At 40.6% G+C, this 18,677-nt stretch overlaps 1 protein-coding gene across 2 annotated transcripts in view; it reads right to left on the bottom strand.

Moving 5' to 3' along the window:
• The window catches only part of LOC103256596 (transcription factor COE1), a 410,447-nt gene that overhangs the window by 126,738 nt on the left and 265,032 nt on the right, over window positions 1-18,677 (bottom strand). Inside the window, exon 7 of one of the 2 annotated variants that reach the window (XM_021710589.1) lies at window positions 9,897-10,014. In XM_021710589.1, the coding sequence (XP_021566264.1) occupies window positions 9,897-10,014 (118 nt within the window). Of the gene's footprint in view, window positions 1-9,872; window positions 10,015-18,677 lie in introns of both variants that reach the window. The other variant, XM_008054427.2, reaches the window with a different exon arrangement.

Below are 18,677 nucleotides of genomic sequence, written 5' to 3' on the forward strand. Positions count from 1 at the left end.
GGAAGGATTGCCGGAGCCCAGCAGGGTGAGGCTGCAGTGGCCGGGAGCGGCCATTGCACTACAGTCTGGGTGACAGAGTGAGACTCCAACTCAGGAAAAAAAAAAATACTGTCATTTCTGGCGCAAAACATAAGCAGAGAGTAACACCACACAGCACACCAAACTTTGTGCTTACGAAAATAAGATAGATATGGCTCATTCATTTATTAACTCAAGCAAACTACCCAATACTGAAAATGTCCCACAGTTTACAGGTTTGTCAAGAAATTCATATAAGAAAACAGCCTTTGCATATCCAAATCCATCTCCCATGTTATTTATAGCATGAGGCTTAGTAACTCCTCAGTATCCTAACAGTTACTTAACTCACAATCTCACAGTGTTCTCTAGGACTCCTTCTCCACTTTGTAGACATGCCAGAGAGTCCATATGGTCAACAAATGACTTCTAGGGAGATGAGTTAGAACATAGTTGCAAATAAATAAAATATTACCAGCATCCTTATCATCTTGCCAGCCACACAGAAAATATACCAGCCATCACATAAAATCAGCATTAAAAAACAAAACAAATCAAAAAAAAAAGACGGCTATCAAAATGTGTTCCAGCCATGGGAAAAAACAGGTTACTGAAGGAAAATGACCTACAAGATGGTATGATGTGCCCAGTTTTTAAAAAAAGATATGCTTTGGGCTAACTTTTGAAAGGTCTATTTAAGATACCAGTACAACTGCCTTGCTTGTATTGAGGGAAAAAATCAGAACAATGCGGAGATGGGAAGAATTTAGCATACTGCCATGTACAAGAGCAATAGTAGTTGAGAGTACAGATTCCAGTGTCAGGCTTTCTAGGTCTGAACCCTGGGTAAACTTCTTAATTGCTGTGCAACTCTAGGCAAGTTACCTACCCTCTCATTAGCCTTAGTTTTCTCGTCTTTACAATAGATTGTCTGTAGTACTATGTGCCTGGCATAGTGTAATTCAGTGAATGTTTATTGTCACTATCCTTAGTACTACTGTTATATAGAACTATGTGGTTAGGCCAAACCAGGGTCAAATTTCAGGTCCAATTCTAATGAGTTCTGTGGTTATCGGTCCTCTCTCAACCTCAGTCTTCACCTGTAAGATGGAAATAATAATTGTTACATCTCATCAGATTTGTTGGAGAATTTGATGAGATGACATAAGCAAAATGTCTACCATGATGCTCACATGATGCTCCATAAATGTCAGCTGAGAATAACTAAAAAATGACAACAGTAATAGTAGTTTAAAATAATGATAAAATAATAAATAGTACTACCTTGCCTGGTCACCATCAGACATGGCAGCAGAGTCTGAACACAATTTCTCCTTTGTTAACAATGTTGTTGGTGACGTCCTAGTCAAATGAGCACAATGCAGATCATCTGCTTAGTAGTGACATGTTGCTCATGAACTCCTTAATATCTCTGAAGCTGAGGCCTTGCTGGCTACCATGTCCCCAGTGTCAGGATTTCTGGTGTAATCTGCTTTATGAGTTATTCTCAGGGGACACAGCGGGAATCAGTCTCTACTTACATCCTTGTTCATTATCTTGACCACTTGCCATATCCTTTCTATTTCCAGGGAAGACAAAAGGCTCGGTGGCTCAGACTGTAATCCCGCGCCTTTGGGAGGCTGAGGTGAGTGAATTGCCTGAGCCCGCGGATTCGAGACCCGCCTGGGCAGTGAGACCTCATCTCTACAATAAATCAAAAAATCAGCCGGGTGTGGTAGTGCATGCCTGTAATTCCAGCTACTCGGAAGGCTGAGGCAGAAGGATCGCCGGAGCCCAGCAGGCGAGGCTGGTTGGGAGCGGCCACTGCACTCCAGTCTGGGCGACAGAGTGAGACGCCAACTCAAAAAAAAAAAAAAAGATGTCTTCCCAGCTGCTCAAAGAAAGAGACCTGATTAGATGCTTGAAAATCTGTGGTCTCAGTTTCTACATTATGGCATATCTGGATATTCTTAACCCTAATGTTCTGTTGTTGTACCTGTCTTCCTTTTTCCAGTAGAAAGATCAATTGGCGTATTGTAAAATGCCAACCTCAATCACAAAAGATGACACCAATATTTTTCTACTGAACCTGGACCCTTCACCAAGATGCTCTTGCCTAAACAAGCCTGTTTGGAGTTCTGCACCCAAACCAGGCACATTAAGGGATGCTGTCTGTGTGGGAAACTTCATATTATTCATCCTCTGTCATTGTTTTGAATGTGTCAGGAAGCTGGATGAATTTTATAGACATTCTTCTCAGGATCCTTGGAATCTCAGGAAGACTGGAGACAAGCCTAGGCCTACCAGAATTATACAAGAATCGGGATGGACCCCAGATCCTTCAATATAGTATTATCCAGAGATCATGAAGTTGTGCAACCTCTGGAATGCACACTTGCTAGCCAGCATACCATGGGCAAGTGCAGAGTTTTTAATAAATTTTGGCAGAAACTAGCTATGTTTAAGTGTGAGCAGACTGCATGCCCTCTCCAGAGCTCAGTTTCCTTCTCTGTAAAATGAAGGGCGTGAAGGAGACAACCTTTCATCCTTCACATATGCGCTGTGGCTCAGGTATTGCCCATGGTGGGAGAGGAGGGAAGTTTTGAAGGGTATATTTTTCTCTGTCGTTTTAGTTTCTTTGCACTCATCCACTTTTAGTTTTATTGGGGTAATATACATTTCCAAAGGTCAAAGAACGCAGCAGCCCTCTACTCCAAAGGCCTTAAAAAGTTGAGGGCCTCAACGCATTCAAAAAGAAGTCAATCAGGACACTCTTTCTATACTACTGATAAAAACGTGAATCAATCATAAAAAACCATCTCTCATAATGTTGGATTTTCTTTCTATAGGGAACACATGCGCTACTGATAGAATGAGGAGTAATTAGGGGGACAGCTCCAAGGCACAGTCAACTCCCTGGTGAGCAGCAGCAAAGAGCAGAGTTATAAGCAACTCAGAGAAGTCTTGCCCTGGGCTTTGTGGGACACGAGAAAGCCATGTAATTGAAACTGAGTTCATCAAAGCTTTGCTTTACCACTTCCCAATTGCCACTATGACCATGGCCTGACCAGACTACATGGGCCTGTGTGATCTGGCCTTCACAGTCTCCTCGGCCTCACCTTCTGCCACTTACCCCATTCTGGAGCAACAAGAATCAATGGGAGTCTCCTTTTGGGTCCCTGAATTCACCTAAGCAAAACAGCCTTTGCACATACTGTTCCCTCTGCTTGAAAATTTGTTTTGTCCTTTTTGCCTAGCATTATAGTTTGAATAGTTGAATGATTGAATGTCCTCTCCAAAACTCATGTTGAAATTTAATTGCTGTCTTAACAATATTGAGAGGGCCTTTAAGTAGTGATTAGGTCCTAGGTGCTCCACCCTCATGCATGGATTAATGCTGTTATCGCGGGAGTGGGTTTATTATTGTGGGAATGGGTTAATTATCCTGGAAGTGGGTTAGTTATTGTAGGAGTGGGCTAGCTATAAGAGCAAGATTTCTTTTGCACCCTTGTTTAACCTTCCACCTTTCCACAGTGGGATCACACAGCCTGAAGGTCCTCACCAGACACCAGCATCATGTTCTTGGACTTCTCAGCCTCCAAATTGTAAGAAACAAACTTATTTTCCTTATAATCACCCAGTATGTTATAGCAGCAGAAAATCACCCAGTATGATATAGCAGCAGACACCTGGCGAAAACCTAGTCATCTTAGATTTTGGCATAAATGAGATTTTTCCAAGAAGATTTCCCTGATACCTTGATACTTTTCTCCCATTTTGTGGTCCCCTGTTTATCTACTACTATAATGTGTTAGTTGTAAATTTTGCTAATATCTTTATTTATATATATATAAATATAAATAAATAAAAATTATATAAATATAAATTATAATTATATAATAAGCATAGATTCTATGAAGACAGGGACTGTGTCTGTCTTATGGTACTGCACCTGGTTTAGTGTCTGGCAAGTACAGAACACTTAGTATGAATAAGTGATTTAAAGTCTACCTTATTGACATGTATCCCTTGGCTGAAGATCCAAAGAAAGGGTTCTGTTAGAAACAGTCAATGAATTTCTCTGTTCCCATGAGCCCTGTTGCCCAAAGTCACCTCCTGTGGGAAGGCATGTGTCATGGCTTCAGTTCAGGGCATCATAGAATAGGGCAGACTAAAAGGAAGTCAAAAGAAGACTTAACCATGCTCTCAGTGGACACATTCAAAACTGAGGCCAGAAGCAAAGTGACCTATGCAGGGTCACACAGCTGGTTAATGGCAGAGTCAGGACTAAAATCCAGCTCTCTAGCCAGAGAGCATGATTCTCCTTCTAGACTCTTCTTAGGACCATATTATATAGAGGAGGAAAGAGCCAGACTTAATTTGGAGTGATTTCTCCAAGCTTGAACCATCTTTCTCCACATGTCCATTAAAAAAAAAAATTTAAGAGGAGCTGGGCACAGGGAGCTGATGAGGCTGGACATCCAGGTACAGCCAACAGAAGCAAAGCCTACTTCTGTCTGGAGCAAAAACATTGAAGAAGGTCATATTCTAAAGATCAAGAATAACATCATATTGTCAGGGACAGCAGGAACAAGACCCTGCAACCAAAAGGTCAGAACTAACTGGTATTGGTGAACACCTGACTCTATTTCTCTAAAGCTGTAATTATAAGCAAGGAGATGGGTCCAGTGAGTCTATCGTCATTCTTTATTCTTCAGAATATTTTTAGTGTGACCAAACTCCCCTACTGTTTGGTTCATTTTGAGAACCTGGCACGTGTATATTTCATGTCTCATCCTTTATAGTTACTTTGAGGGGATATTTAATTCATTCACATCTGATGCTCACAAAAGCTGAATTTCAATCACTTTTCGGTTTGAAAAAGTGGGTGTGTTTTAAAAACCTCTATATTTGAGCCAAAAATTAAGGACCTCAGGTCATAACTCACGAACATTGGAGTTTCTTATTCCTAAAATTCTTGATTAATAGTTCCCTTGCTTTTTATTTATTTATTTGTTTGTTTTGGGACAAGGTCTTGCTCTGTTGCCCAGGCTTGAATGCAGCGGCATGATCATGGCTCACTGGAATTTCGGACTCCTGGGTTCAAACAATCCTCCCACCTTAGCCTCCCCAGTAAATGGGACTATGGATGTGCATCACCATGCCAAGCTAATAGTTTAATTTTTATTTTTTATTTTTTTTATTTTTTGGTAGAGATGGGGTCTTGCTCTGCTTTCCAGGCTGGTCTCAACCTCCTGGCCTCAAGTGATTCTACCACCTCAGCTTCCCAAATTGCTAGGATTACAGGCCTGAGCCACCATTCCAGTGTTTTTTTGGTGGTTGTTGCTGTTGTTTCCAAACAAATATGAAGGATATACAAACCATAACAATTTTTTTAAAAATCCTAGATCCGAAGAACACCAGATTGGGGCCTAAACCCCACTCCTGGAAAGGACCCTCCCTGATGGATGAGCTCTGGAACCTGCTCAGATCGTTTGGTCATCCTGGAAGAGGTGAGTCCTCTGATAGCCCAAAAAGGGGAGAGGGGAGAGAAGAAGGAGGGAGGGAGGAAGGAAAACAGATACACACCAAAATAAAAAACAGATATATCCCCTTTAAAAAATGAGCATTTAAACTGCTTGTCAGACAGCTTCCTGACAAAGCCACCAGAGTGTATTCACAGGCATTTGCATAAATGCTGCCGGTGAGTTCACCATAGCTGCTAGCGCTAATGGTACATAAAGTAATTTAGTCACTTCTCCCGGCATTCTATGTCAAAATGATGAGCCCCGGCACTTTTGCCTTGTTGCATATTAGATCATTAGATAATAAAGTGTTAGCGCATGCAAGCTGACAGGGTCTCTGCACTACAGCAGGGTGAGGGCACCACATTTTGCCACAGGGGGAAGCCACAGAAAAACCGATGCCACAATCAGCCTTGAATTCAAGCAAACACAACCAGAAACTCAGAAGAACAGCGATGCCAATGATGACGCTCACCTCCCCCTAAGCCCCTGAAAGCTCCCCAGCACACGGTCCTATGAATCTGTCCACATGACTGGAGACAAGACAAGCCTCCAGGGTAATGTTGTCATATGGCCATGGGTAACAGCAGCTCAGCTCCTTGGCCCCAACAACTGTGTCTTTTCAAACCTCGAACCCTGAGAGCAGTTACATTTTGAGACTGCCTCTTTCTCCACAACTGTACAACTTCCACAAAGCTATGGCTTCAAGAAGAAACCTCACCAGCCTAAACGCTGCCATAAATATCCAGCCAAAGAAAATCCCAGTATTTATGAATGAAGGAAAAGTAGGTGGAGAGCAATGGTCGTGAGCTGCAGCATGCCAGGATTCACCCTTTTTGGACCACGTGGGAGTCTACGAAATAAATTTGCCTCTGTCAACTCTCATATTTGGAATGCAGGAACATTAATCTGAGCACAGGGGTCTGTGAGTCCATGGGTCACACAGGGAAGGTGATGCATGAATGTAAACCACCACTGCTGTTTCTACTTAAGTGCAGAAAAATGAGCCACGAAAGGAACTTTCCTCCAACTATCTGACAAGCAAGATATAAATAGAAATGCGCAGAGTAGCTCAAAATAATTCAGGCTACCTGTAAATGAGATGGTAAAAAGTCCAGAATGGGGGAACATGAAGGTTCCTAGAGGTCTTGAGAAAATATACCGCAGTCTCACGATGCAGTAGCTGTTTGAAGAGGGTAGGATGAGAGTGGAGAGAGAGAGGGCTGGGGGAGTAATCCTGTAGATCTTAAGTAGGACATTTTTAAATAGGACTCTCCAATGGCAAGATAAAGTACTACCCCCAAAACAACATGAATTAGCATCCAGGTCCTCTCCCACACATCACCAATGAAAGAGTTCAATAGTCACCTTTTGCTGAGTAGATATTTATGCATCAGCCCGAAGTGTCTAAATGAGTGGGTGGTTACATGTGGTTGGTTGATTCACTCTGGAGAGAAGCAGACTTCTATGTTCCTGTCGTTACTAAGAATCTGAAAGTGTCTACTCTTTTGACTGGAGAGAAGTGAAGTGAGGTTTTGGTGAAGATGAGGCCCCTTAGCTAAAGAAAATAGAACATATCCATAGACCCAAACATGGCTAACCATTTATACACAGAGAAATGGAGAAATGTCTCCCCCTTTCCCCGTGTCTGTCTCTCTCTCTCTCTCTCTCTCTCTCTCTCTGTTTCTGCCCAGGCAGTGGCACAATCATAGCTCACCACAGCTTAGAACTCGTGGACTCAAGACATTCTCCTGACTCAGCCTCTCAAGTATCTGCAACAACAGACATGCAGCACCACACATAGCTAATTTTATTTCTTTTTCATAGAGATTGCATCTCACTATGTTGTCCAGGCTGATCTTGAACTCCTGGCCTCCCAAAATGCTAAGGTTACAGGAGTGAACCACCATGCCCAGCCTTCACCTTTGTCTTGAATAATATCTTAATAGTAAAAAGACCATTTGTGGACTTGTAAACTGGAACACAGTAATAAAATGTTGTCTTTAAAACTTAGAGTAGTATAATATCCCAACTGAAATGTACTTCTAGAAGAGAGAATATCTGAGCTAGGAGGAAGATTAGAGACATTTTGATCCAGAAGTCTCAAACTGTTAGCCTGTGGCTGCATTCTTCCTAAGTGACTTTTTGTCCTCTTTCCTCCCTTCAGTGTTTAAAAATTCTGTAATTCGTTACCAACAATTAAAAATTAGGAGAGTTGTAATTCTTGCCAAACCTGAATATCTGGCCCCAGTGGGTTCTCATTCCCCTCCAGCAACAACTTGCTGGGCCTGGGGGCAGCAAAGCGTATACTGGCCTGACTTCGCAGCCTCCACCCAGCCCACAGCCCACTTCCCTTATTTACATTACCTGCCCCCGCCCAAAGCACAGATTTTTTTTTAAACCCTCCTAAAGCTCATCACCTTCATATTTACTAAGAAGGAAACCAAGAATCCCAAAAGCTAAGGAGACCTGCCCAAGGTCATACAGAGGCCGGATTGAAAATTTGGGGCTCCTAGTACCTATTTCAAGAACCTGTCCTCCACATCAAGTTGCAAAACAATGACACTGACCTCCATCCACTAGAGGCATTATTTCTAGCAGGTTGTTTTTTTGTGTGTTTGCTTTGGGTTTGTTGTTGTTGGAAGGATGATTTGCATGGTGTTATGAGCTCTCTCAGAGGCTTCCCAAGAGCAGAAATGGAAACTGATGTGGCTTGCACTTGGAGCATATTTTGTAACTGTGAACTGTCACTGTCAGATTTCAAAGTGACAGACAAATCTGTCCCCAGACAGAGCAGTACCTATCGCAACTAACCAGCCACAGTTAAAAACACAGCTTCAGTCCCTAAGCAGTGCTCTCCAAACCGTGCCCACTGAGTCCTTCCCTAGCTTTCCCTTTCTTTTCACCTAAACACCTCAAGTCATACAATGCCTTAAGTGACTCCAAGGGTATTAAAGAGGCAACATTACCACAAAGTGAGGATCAGAATAATTGTAAGTACAGAAATGGAGCTAGGAATGTAATCATGAGCAGGTGTTTCAAATGGCCTCCTGCAAAAAGTAATATCCATCCATCTTGGCACTAATGAAACCATAAAGAAGTAGCTTTTGAAAGATGATGGTTTACTTTAAAAAGACTGTAAAACTGGATGTGGTGAAGGATTCCTTCTAAGAGCGTTGCATCTGGCTAATTAATAAAAAGTATGGTTTGTGCGTTCCTTAAGCACGGGGGGAAAACAGGCAAAAATGATGATAGTGTGTTTACTAAATTGGGATGCTGGCAGGAAAGGAAGTTTTCTGCCTTATGAATTATATCACTGACAGCTCCTGGCCCATGGAAAATCAGGTAATCAGGTGATAATGTGTGTGGAAGTGTTCTCAAAAGAATCCTGCTGACCTAGCAAACTGGAAAAGGAAGTGAAGGGAAATGGGTATAGAGCTTAATTTGAGGTAACTGGAGAAATGATATGGTGACTGGTATCCAGTAGAGTCTCAGTCACTCATTCTGGGATGGATGGATGGGTGGAAAGAAGGAAGGGTGGATACATTACACACACATGTAGCACAGAACAATACAGATGTGCACCCAACTTAGCCATGGTTCTTCTGAGTGGCATTCAGTTTCCTTGATTCAAATTTTTATCTGGTTTCCTCCAGTCCTCTCAAAGATACTACCGATTAGCCAAAATTCTCAAGACGAATGTGATTTCTCCCTATCAAAGTCTACCTACAGTAGGCAAACTCTATGACGTGGTAATGAAGCAAAGTTATGAACAGGGTACAGGAGGGATATTTGGTCTGGGCTTCATATTCAGAAGGCAACTCCTAGACTTTGAACCTGATCTCCAAATGAAGTTCAACAGGTGGGTCACAGGGATATACCAGCAGGATTGTAAAGGGGATGAACTCCTTAGACAATCTTAATGGCCAATTGTGAACACTTAAGATGTATCACAGTTTTTGTGATATAAGATTATGTGGCCTTTTCTTATTTTTCCTAAAGATTAACCTGTCCTTATTTTGTGTCAAGTGGGAGCTTAACATAAAGCAGTAGACCAGGTCTTAATCTCTCTCAAACTGAAGGAAGGTGATGTTAGCTATTTCTAGGGTAGAGAATGGTGCAATAGAAAAGGGTAAGCCCCAAGACATTTCCCTGTCTTTAAATATTCAGCATCATATGTTGAAGTGTAAAAACTCTGGAGGATCAATCTTGTTCAAAAGGACATTTGAAATTTGAAACAGAGTAGAAAATGTGGTGGAGTGGAAGACAAAAACAAAATAAATTCACAGTTAAAGTTGCAATGCCAACCAATGAAAATGATTCGCCTACCATGTTCCAGATAAGAGGGCGTACCTTCCGAGGGGTCAAGCCTGCGAGCCCTCCGCCCATGCTTGGAATTATTATGGACAAACATGTTATCAGAGACTGCCAGGACATGGCCATCCACATTGACTGTCGTAGACACCACGACCTAAAGACAGAAGAGAGAAATGAATGAACATTTTAATATAAAAGCATGGTGGGTCATAAACTCAAGTTAAATAAATAACAGCTGGGAGCTGAAGAAAATTGCATAGCTATTTCACATAATAACTGGTGCTTATGCTGTACAAGTCTCACAAGAGGAGCTATTGATGAGTGGGTCTTTGGCATGGAACGCTTTTGATGCAGTTTTAAGTAAAATTGCACAGTTTATAGTTATACAGCAGAAGGTACACTGTTAACCATAATTTTAACAAGAGAATCTTTATCAGCATATTTTTTTACACAAGGGTGGTTGTGTTTCACCTAAATTACCCTTCAGTTTAGACACTGAAGCAAATATCACAGTTGATCATGCAAATAAACATCTTTTGAATCTTTAAAATATTTCCCCCTACCACGTCAGGGTTAAGAGACTAGAGAAATGAAAAAGGGAGGTTTCAGTAAAAGCCGAGATGCATTTTTCTCTACCGAGCGTCTTTTTGAGGTTTCTTGTACTTCTTCTTCCTCCATCAGTTTAGTTCTCCAGACTGAAGTCCCTGTCACCACCATGACCACCACCACCCCCCAAAAAATCCAAGCTAATTAAGGGTCTTAGATCCTTTTCTTTTCTTTTCCTTTCTTTTCGAGTTGGAGTCTCATTCTGTGGCCCAGGCTAGAGTGTAGTGGCACACTCACGGCCATCCCAGCGTCGATCTGCTGGGCTCCGGCAATCCTTCAGACTCAGCCTTCCATGTAGCCAGAACTACAGACATGGGCTACCATGCCTGGCTAATTTTTTATTTATTGTAGAGATGAGGTTTCGCCAAGTTACCTGGGCTGGTCTCGAACATGTGGGCTCAGAAAACCCACTCGCCTCAGCCTCCCAAAGGGCTGGGATTACAAACTGAGCCACCGAACCCCATCTTAGATCCTTTTCTTTTTTTTTTTTTTTTTTATTGAGAGTCTCACTCTGTCGCCCAGACTGGAGTGCAGTGGCCGCTCCCGGCCACCGCAGCCTTGATCTGCTGGGCTCCGGCGATCCTTCCGCCTCAGCCTTCCAAGTAGCCGGAATTACAGGCATGCACTACCATGCCCAGATGGTTTTTTTATTTATTGTAGAGATGAGGTCTCGCTGCCCAGGTGGGTCTCGAACCCACGGGCTCAGGCAATCCACTCACCTGAGCCTCCCAAAGGCGCGGGATTACAGGCTGAGCCACCAAGCCCAGCCCTTAGATCCTTTTCAAAGGAAAAAACAAATTGTGGGACTGGCCCCAAACATAATTCAGACACCCAAGGCATCTTGTAAAGTGACTCTGAACCCAGTTTACCAGAAGACATGCAGGCAAAGATATTGTCTCAGAGAACTTGGACTAAAACAATGAGAAGAAATGACCTACACTTCTCCTCATATGAAATGGGGAAGGGGATTAAAACTGAAACCCACAGAGATATGTTTATTCATGCGACCTCTTACAACCAAATATAATAATTGTCTGTAATTGCGGCTTCAGCTCCCACCTCATGCTTTGACACGGGGAAACAGCAATCAGCCCGCTCTCGTTTAATCCACCTATTATGTTGACTAATTAACTTTGCTCGACAGTTTATTTCTTCCTCCATTATCAGTCCCTGTCAGCCGCAAGCACCCTGCAGCATAGGGGGAACCTCGGGCTCTTTGATTGATCACCGATAGATTGACATGCAGATTAATTTAATTAGAATCACCTCACTTGAGAAATGAAAGACAATGGCAAGAGGGCTAATAGATCTGCTCTCATAATGAGGCGAGCCTCCAGAGTGAAGGCTGAGGATTTCTGATTTATTTTGCTCAATTCCCCAGTTGCTTGGAAAGACTCTCGCTTTAATTGTTCTTGGTTTTGAGAGGCATTAGCCTCTGAAGAGGTGAACCGCTTGACAAGGACTGGCACAAACTGAGGCCTCAGTTTCTGAGGAAGCCTTTTCTCCGAGTTGGCTAAAGGGGCTCCGACTTCTAAGAGTCTTGTGCAACCCTGCAGTTTCATCAGCTGAGTTGGACAGAGGGGACAACGCCGGGCCTTAGCCGACACCTGCAGATTTCCAGTCCTCCCTAGCAAAAGGCTTCCTTCTCACCAGTCATGCCATTCTTAGAAGTTCTACTGTCCCCCTCATTGACCTCAGTGCATCCTGGCAAAACATAGCAAATTCCCTTTTTGCAGAGTCTCAGAGACGAACTGCATCACTCAGGCTAACACCATGAGGTTGATTTTGATTTCAAAACTATTTTATCAAAATGCATAGTGAACAATTCAGAGTCCATTCAAGGGACCAGCGTATTCTCAGTCACTGTGAAACCTAAAATTCCATCTAGAACAAGTTCGTCATGGGACGACATGTAAGTTGAATGCAGCAGTAGGCAAAATGGTTCTTCTCTTTATTCATGATTGGCCAACCGCATCTGACATAGCTTGAAGCTTATGCCCATGCCTCATTGACTGTAGGTTAATTTAAAGAAGGAGAAGAAGGAGGAAGGAGATGAGAGGAAAATGGTCTATTCTTTTATCTTTAAAAATGATCATGTACAGTGACAAAGTCAAATGTTATTTAAGGCAGCAGAAACTTTCTTTTCTTTTTGGCTAGAGAGATGTCTTCTCGAGACATTTACAATTACATAACAGAACTGGGTCTTTCAAAGAAATTTTGATTTACTACAAGACCACAATTGAGTGGTCACTGGAGTCGTTAGCTGAAGAAACTATAAAAGGAATCCCAAACGGTATCTGTTGCCAGTGTCAGGAAACATAGAAAGTGGTTAATCTAGATGTCAGTTTTAAGAGGAAAAAATAAAAATAAAACAATGACGATTCACCATGCACCTGTAAGGCACAAGGACTACAAACTTAAGGCTTAAAATATTCAGTATCTTTTGAAGACACTATCTAATTCCTACAGTGACAAAAATGTCAAAAACGGTTAAGGGGGGGCAAAAAACCTATGCCCTATAAATTTTTCTTTTTTTGGCAAGAGGAGAACAGCAAGGGCCACATGTGTGATAGAATCATTTTATTGAAAGACCAATCAAAATTGAAGAAAGATTATACAGAGAATCCTCATTCCTTTAATTTCTAGAAATTGAGCAGGTAATAAGTTCTTAAAACTCACAGCACAACTTTCCTATTGCAAAATAATTTTTCCCATTCTAATTTATAAATGATTGGGATATATTTAAATAAAATATATCCTGAAAGGAATTCACAGAGCAACTTATAAATTTTTTTAAAAATCTGTAAGATGCAAAAGGGGTTCTGAAGAGTCCTTTAAAAATAGGTCCATAGTAGGAGGGAAGAGGCCTTCACAGTTTAACACAAGATTAATGAGGTGCTGACACATTCATGCAGGCACGGGGACAGATAGGCCTGCCAAATCTTCAACCTTCCCAAATTTTGTCAATAAAACACAGCTTGAACTTGGGACAGATAAACATGGAAAATGATTTTAACTTTGGACTCAACCACCCTTTCCCTCTTTATCCCCTGCCTGTCCAGAGACAGAGATGATGAGAATATCAGGAACAGGTATATTTCAAATTTTATTGATATTGGTTATAATTACACCTTTGCTTTCTGCAACTGCGCTGTCCGGTACAGTAGCCAGACGTGTGGCCATTTAAATTTAAACTAGGTGAAATTTAAAATTCCCTTCCTGAATCTCAATAGCCACATTTCAAGTGCTCAGTAGCCACCAGTGACTAATGGCTACTGTACCAGACAGAGACCATTTCTATCCCTGCAGAATGTTCTATTGGACAGCACTGCTCTAGAATGGTTTTGAAATAAATTGTGCCAATTAATTCCTAGGTTGCCCAAGGTATATCTCCTGAAATAAATATCATCCTACATGTACGGGTTTAGAATTGTGTACATTTACAGATTGTATTTGAATCAAATTTCTGTTAGGGGGATTTGCCTTTTAATATAACTATCCAGAGACATATTGATTAACACTCAGTATGTTCCATGGTATCTTCTATCTGGACCCTGCTTTCTGTTAAGAATGTTTGGTATAAGGGAATAATGACAGAAAAGAAGTTTATGGCTACCCATGGACTTTGGAGATTTTACATGGATGTTTACAATCTCATATCTTATATCAGTGATTCAGAATCTGTTCTGTTATATCCTTTCTGGAATCTAGATATCTGTAAGGGTTATCATTTTTACTAGCTAGCTCCTTCTATTTAGAATTTGAAAGAATTAGAAACAAAATATATGATTCTTGGCTCCCAGGTTCTCCTAGTTAATGTGACTTTGGTTAAGCAATGGTTAACTTAACTTCTCTAAGCCTCAGTGTCCCTGAGTTTCAAATGGAAATAATAATACTGCTTAATTCATAAGGGTACTGTGAGACTCAGATTAATTAAGTAGCTACTATGGTGCCTAGTTCATATCAAGCACTCAATAAACATTAGTAGCCCTGGTATAGTACTTGTTACTTTGTTGTTGATGTTAGACAAAAAGAACAAAATGTGTTGGGCTGATAATGTGAATCATCCTGATGACCATAGAGGACCCAGCATAACCATTATGTTAAATAAAAAGATGCAGAAAGTGTCTCTTCCGTGTCCAGTGCTCAATCAAACCATACAACGGTAAAGACCTTTGTGTTCACAACACATTATCATAAAATTTAGGCCTCTTGTGAACTGCAGTGTTCATTGGTCTATGTAATTTTGCTTTCCAGAACCTATCTGTGTATCTTAGCCTGTGATATTTGAGGCTGGAAACCAAATGAAACCTTACTGCTTTGAAAAGTCTGTAAGTTAGATGACTTATCAGTTCAGTCTAGTTTTCCCAATATTTCTTATCATTGAGGGTTTCTCGGGAGTTCTGTCATCAGTTGGTAGTACTTTCTCACCATGAGTTCTCAGGCTGTTGGTGTTCCCTTCATGTCAGACAAGAGACCTTGTATGTCCTAACTTTATCATCAAGATTCATGAAGCATTACCTCTGTTTCATGAGCAGATTTTCAAAAAGACACAAGCAGCTAAATTAAATCATGAGTGGATGATCACATTAACAAAAGTAGCATCTCAAAGGGCTGGGATCTGTATCTTTAAGCATTTCTCCAACAAATATAGACTTGGAACAAAGATGAGACCATGTATACATTTTCCATGTTTAAATTTAGAATATTTTGGGAGTTAGGCCTCTCTCCATAAAACAGCCACTTCAGCAAGTTCATTTTGAGTGACTCTTTAAAAATTCTAAATCTTGTTTTTCAATGCTGATACTTGGTAACTCAGTGAAAGAAGAGGAGTGCTAACAGGGGTCTGTTCCATGCTTTCCTTACCTGTGGTTTTAGCTTGTTTTATTTTTGCATTCATTTAGGGCCCTTAATAATAAGGCCTTAAAAGCATTAACTTGAAGAGCATGAAATGTACTTGCAATGTACTAGCAAGAAAGGCATTGGGCAGCATTTCATGGAATAAGATTAAGCAATAAAAAGGAACAAACTGTTGACACATTGGATTCATCTCCAGAGAATCATGCAGAGTGAATAAAGCCAGTACCAAGAGGTTACCTACTGCAGGTTATAGGCTTAATCATGCCTCCTCATTCACATGTTGAAGTCCTAATCCAAAGTACTTTCAAATGTGACTATATTTTGACCTAGGGCCTTGAATATGTTAAAATAAGGCCACTGAGGTGATATCCTTAATCCAATCATTTCAAGAGTAAATTTTGGGCACATAGAGAAGGTGAGTGTTGCTACTAAAAATGGACAAGCAGAGAAATCCTTGCAGTGACAGAAATGCTCACTATACTGACTGTAGTAGCAATATACAAACTGCACACATGATAAAATTTTGCAGAACCAAAAAATACACCCACACTAATGAGTATACTGCTTTGAAAAGTCTGTAAGTTAGACGACTTATCAGTTCAGTCTAGTTTTCCCAATACTTCATATCATTGAGGGACATTTGAAACTAGGAACATTTGAATAAGATAAGCTGATTACATCAGTGTCCACATCCTGGTCACAATATTGTACTGTAATTTTGCAAGATGTTGCTCTTGAAGGAGACTGGGTAACGGGTACATGGGATCTCTCTGCATTATTTCTTACGACTGCATGCGAATCTAAAATTATATCAATAAAAAATTCAACCAAATAAAAGGCATCAGCAATCAAGATGTCCTTTAATGGGTGAATGGATAAACCACTGGTAACCCACACAATGGAATATCATTTAGTAACAAAAAGAAATGAGCTATCAAGCCACAAAAAGACATGGAGAATCTTAAATGCATATTACTAACTTTAAAAAGGCAATCTGAAGAGACTACATGATTCCAATTATATGACATTCTGGGAAAGGCAAAACTATGGAAGCAGTGAAATGATTAGTGGTTGCCAGGAGTTCGGGAGGAGAGAGGGATGAATAGATGGAGCACCAAGATTTTTAGAGCAATAAAACCATTATGCGTAATACCATAATGATGGATACATGACATCATGCATTTGTCTAAAGCTATGGAATGTACAACACAGAATGAACCCTAGTGTAAACTATGGACTTTAGCTGATAATGTATCAAGATTGGCATATCAATTGTAACAAATGTATCACACTAATGCAAGCTGTTAACAATAAAGGAAACTGAGGGCAGGTGGATTGAGAGGGTATGTGAGAACTCTCTGTACTTTCCACTCCTACTTCTGTAAACCTAAAACTTCTCTACAAAATAAGGTCTGTCCCTCATTCGCTCATATATATATTATATACATAGTCCCCCCTTGTATATATGTCTATGCCCAAGTATACAGTGATCAAACTTCTTTCCTCAACTCCTAAAGCCTATGTTCCCATGCAACTGTCTCCTAAATCACTGAATCATCAAATATATACACTATATATATATATATATGTATACAGTGTGTGTGTGTGTGTGTGTGTGTGTGTGTATGTGATATATACAATACACAGTCCTGATTTAAGTCCCCTCTCTGAACCCTCGGGTATCTTCCAGTACTAATCTATGGTGTCTATGTGACTGACTACAGTTTAAGTATTATTTACATTAAAATGGTCTGCAGCAGTTAGGTCTTCATTAACTTTGTCCTTTAAAATATCCTTGACAGATATGAAATGAGATACTCTCAGAAATGTACCTGATTACACATATATATGCCATTTTCTTGCTGATTTCCATGTTCATGTATAGAAGAGGATGGACCCCCCAAAAGCCTGGAATTTATTTATAAAAAATTATGTATTTATTTTTACATGTTTAAACGTCAGATGCCTTCAAAGTACATTCTGTTTGATGCACTACACCTATTGAGATGCTTTTTCCACTGCACAAAACAGTTTTTTAACTCATTGATGTTGATGCCTTTTAGTGCTTTTGCTGTTTTTTGTTTCACTTCTTCCACATCGGCAAAAAGTTTCCCTTTGAGGATTTTTTTCATTCATGGAAACAAAAAAAAAAATTTGTTGCTCAGGATAAGATTGGGAGAATAGGAGGGTGGGACATAAAGATCATGCTGTTTTGGGTAAAAAACTGCTGAACATTCAGTATGGTGTGGGCAGATGCGCTTGTAAAATCCATCATAAAATAGGCAAACATGTTGAAAGAATCTCCAAAAATAATTCACTGAAGCTGAATGCAGCCTCTTACAACACTAGCTGGTACACTAATGCCAATGTGATGAGTTCCTAGAACACTTACGTAGCAGGGGAGGCCTGTACTACAAGGGTCCCACCCTCCAAAAGATAATTTCGGTTTTGAGTCCCCCCTCATATATATGTCAATGCCCGTGTGTGTGTGTGTGTGTAAAGGCATTGATCAAACTTCTACCCTAAACCTCATAAAGCCCACATTGACACACTACCTGTCCCCTGAATCACTTCTTTACCAATTCATCAAATTTTAGCGTAACAAGAGACCCAAGAAATCAACTAATCAAGTGGTTTCCAACTAAGAGTTTTCAAATGTAGTAACTGGGGACAACACTACAGAGAGGGAATCATAAAAGCTAAAACATTCAGTAACTTTCCTTTGTCTGGGATCATATCAACTCCATATGGAAACTCTGGTCATCTCATCCACATGAGAAGCTCTGAACTGGCAGTTTTACATGGCTTTGCAGAATTCAAAAGTAGAGAGTGTGATTTTTACTCAATAAATGCAGTTTGATTGAAAAAATATGTCATCACATGAGGTTCACAGGATAAAATGATAAAAGGAGTCCTCAGTAGTTATGGCAATGCAAATTTGTCCAACACTTCTTTTTACAACTTGGAAAACTGAGGCCCAGGAGGTTAAAAACAACTTCAAGGTCATAGGACAAATTAAGAGCAGAGGCAAGTCTGAAGGGAAACCTCCGACTTCCAGTCCAGTTCTAATACACAACCGTCTCTGGCCTCTCAATATACAGTCCTGACTTAAGTCCCCTCTCTGGACTCTCCCCTCTCTGGACCCTCCTGGTATCTTCCAGTACAAATCTATGGTGCCTATGTGACTGACTACAGTTTAAGTATTATTTACATTAAAATGGTCTGCAGCAGTTAGGTCTTCATTAACTTTGTCCTTTAAAATATCCTTGACGGATATGAAATGAGATACTCTCAGAAATGTGCCTGATTGCTAGTTTCTATCTGGTTGAAAGATTCCAAATAACTCATTAA

The sequence above is a fragment of the Carlito syrichta genome, unplaced genomic scaffold, assembly GCF_000164805.1.
Source record: "Carlito syrichta isolate Samal-C Ts95f unplaced genomic scaffold, Tarsius_syrichta-2.0.1 Scaffold290399, whole genome shotgun sequence".
Classification (NCBI taxonomy): domain Eukaryota; kingdom Metazoa; phylum Chordata; class Mammalia; order Primates; family Tarsiidae; genus Carlito; species Carlito syrichta.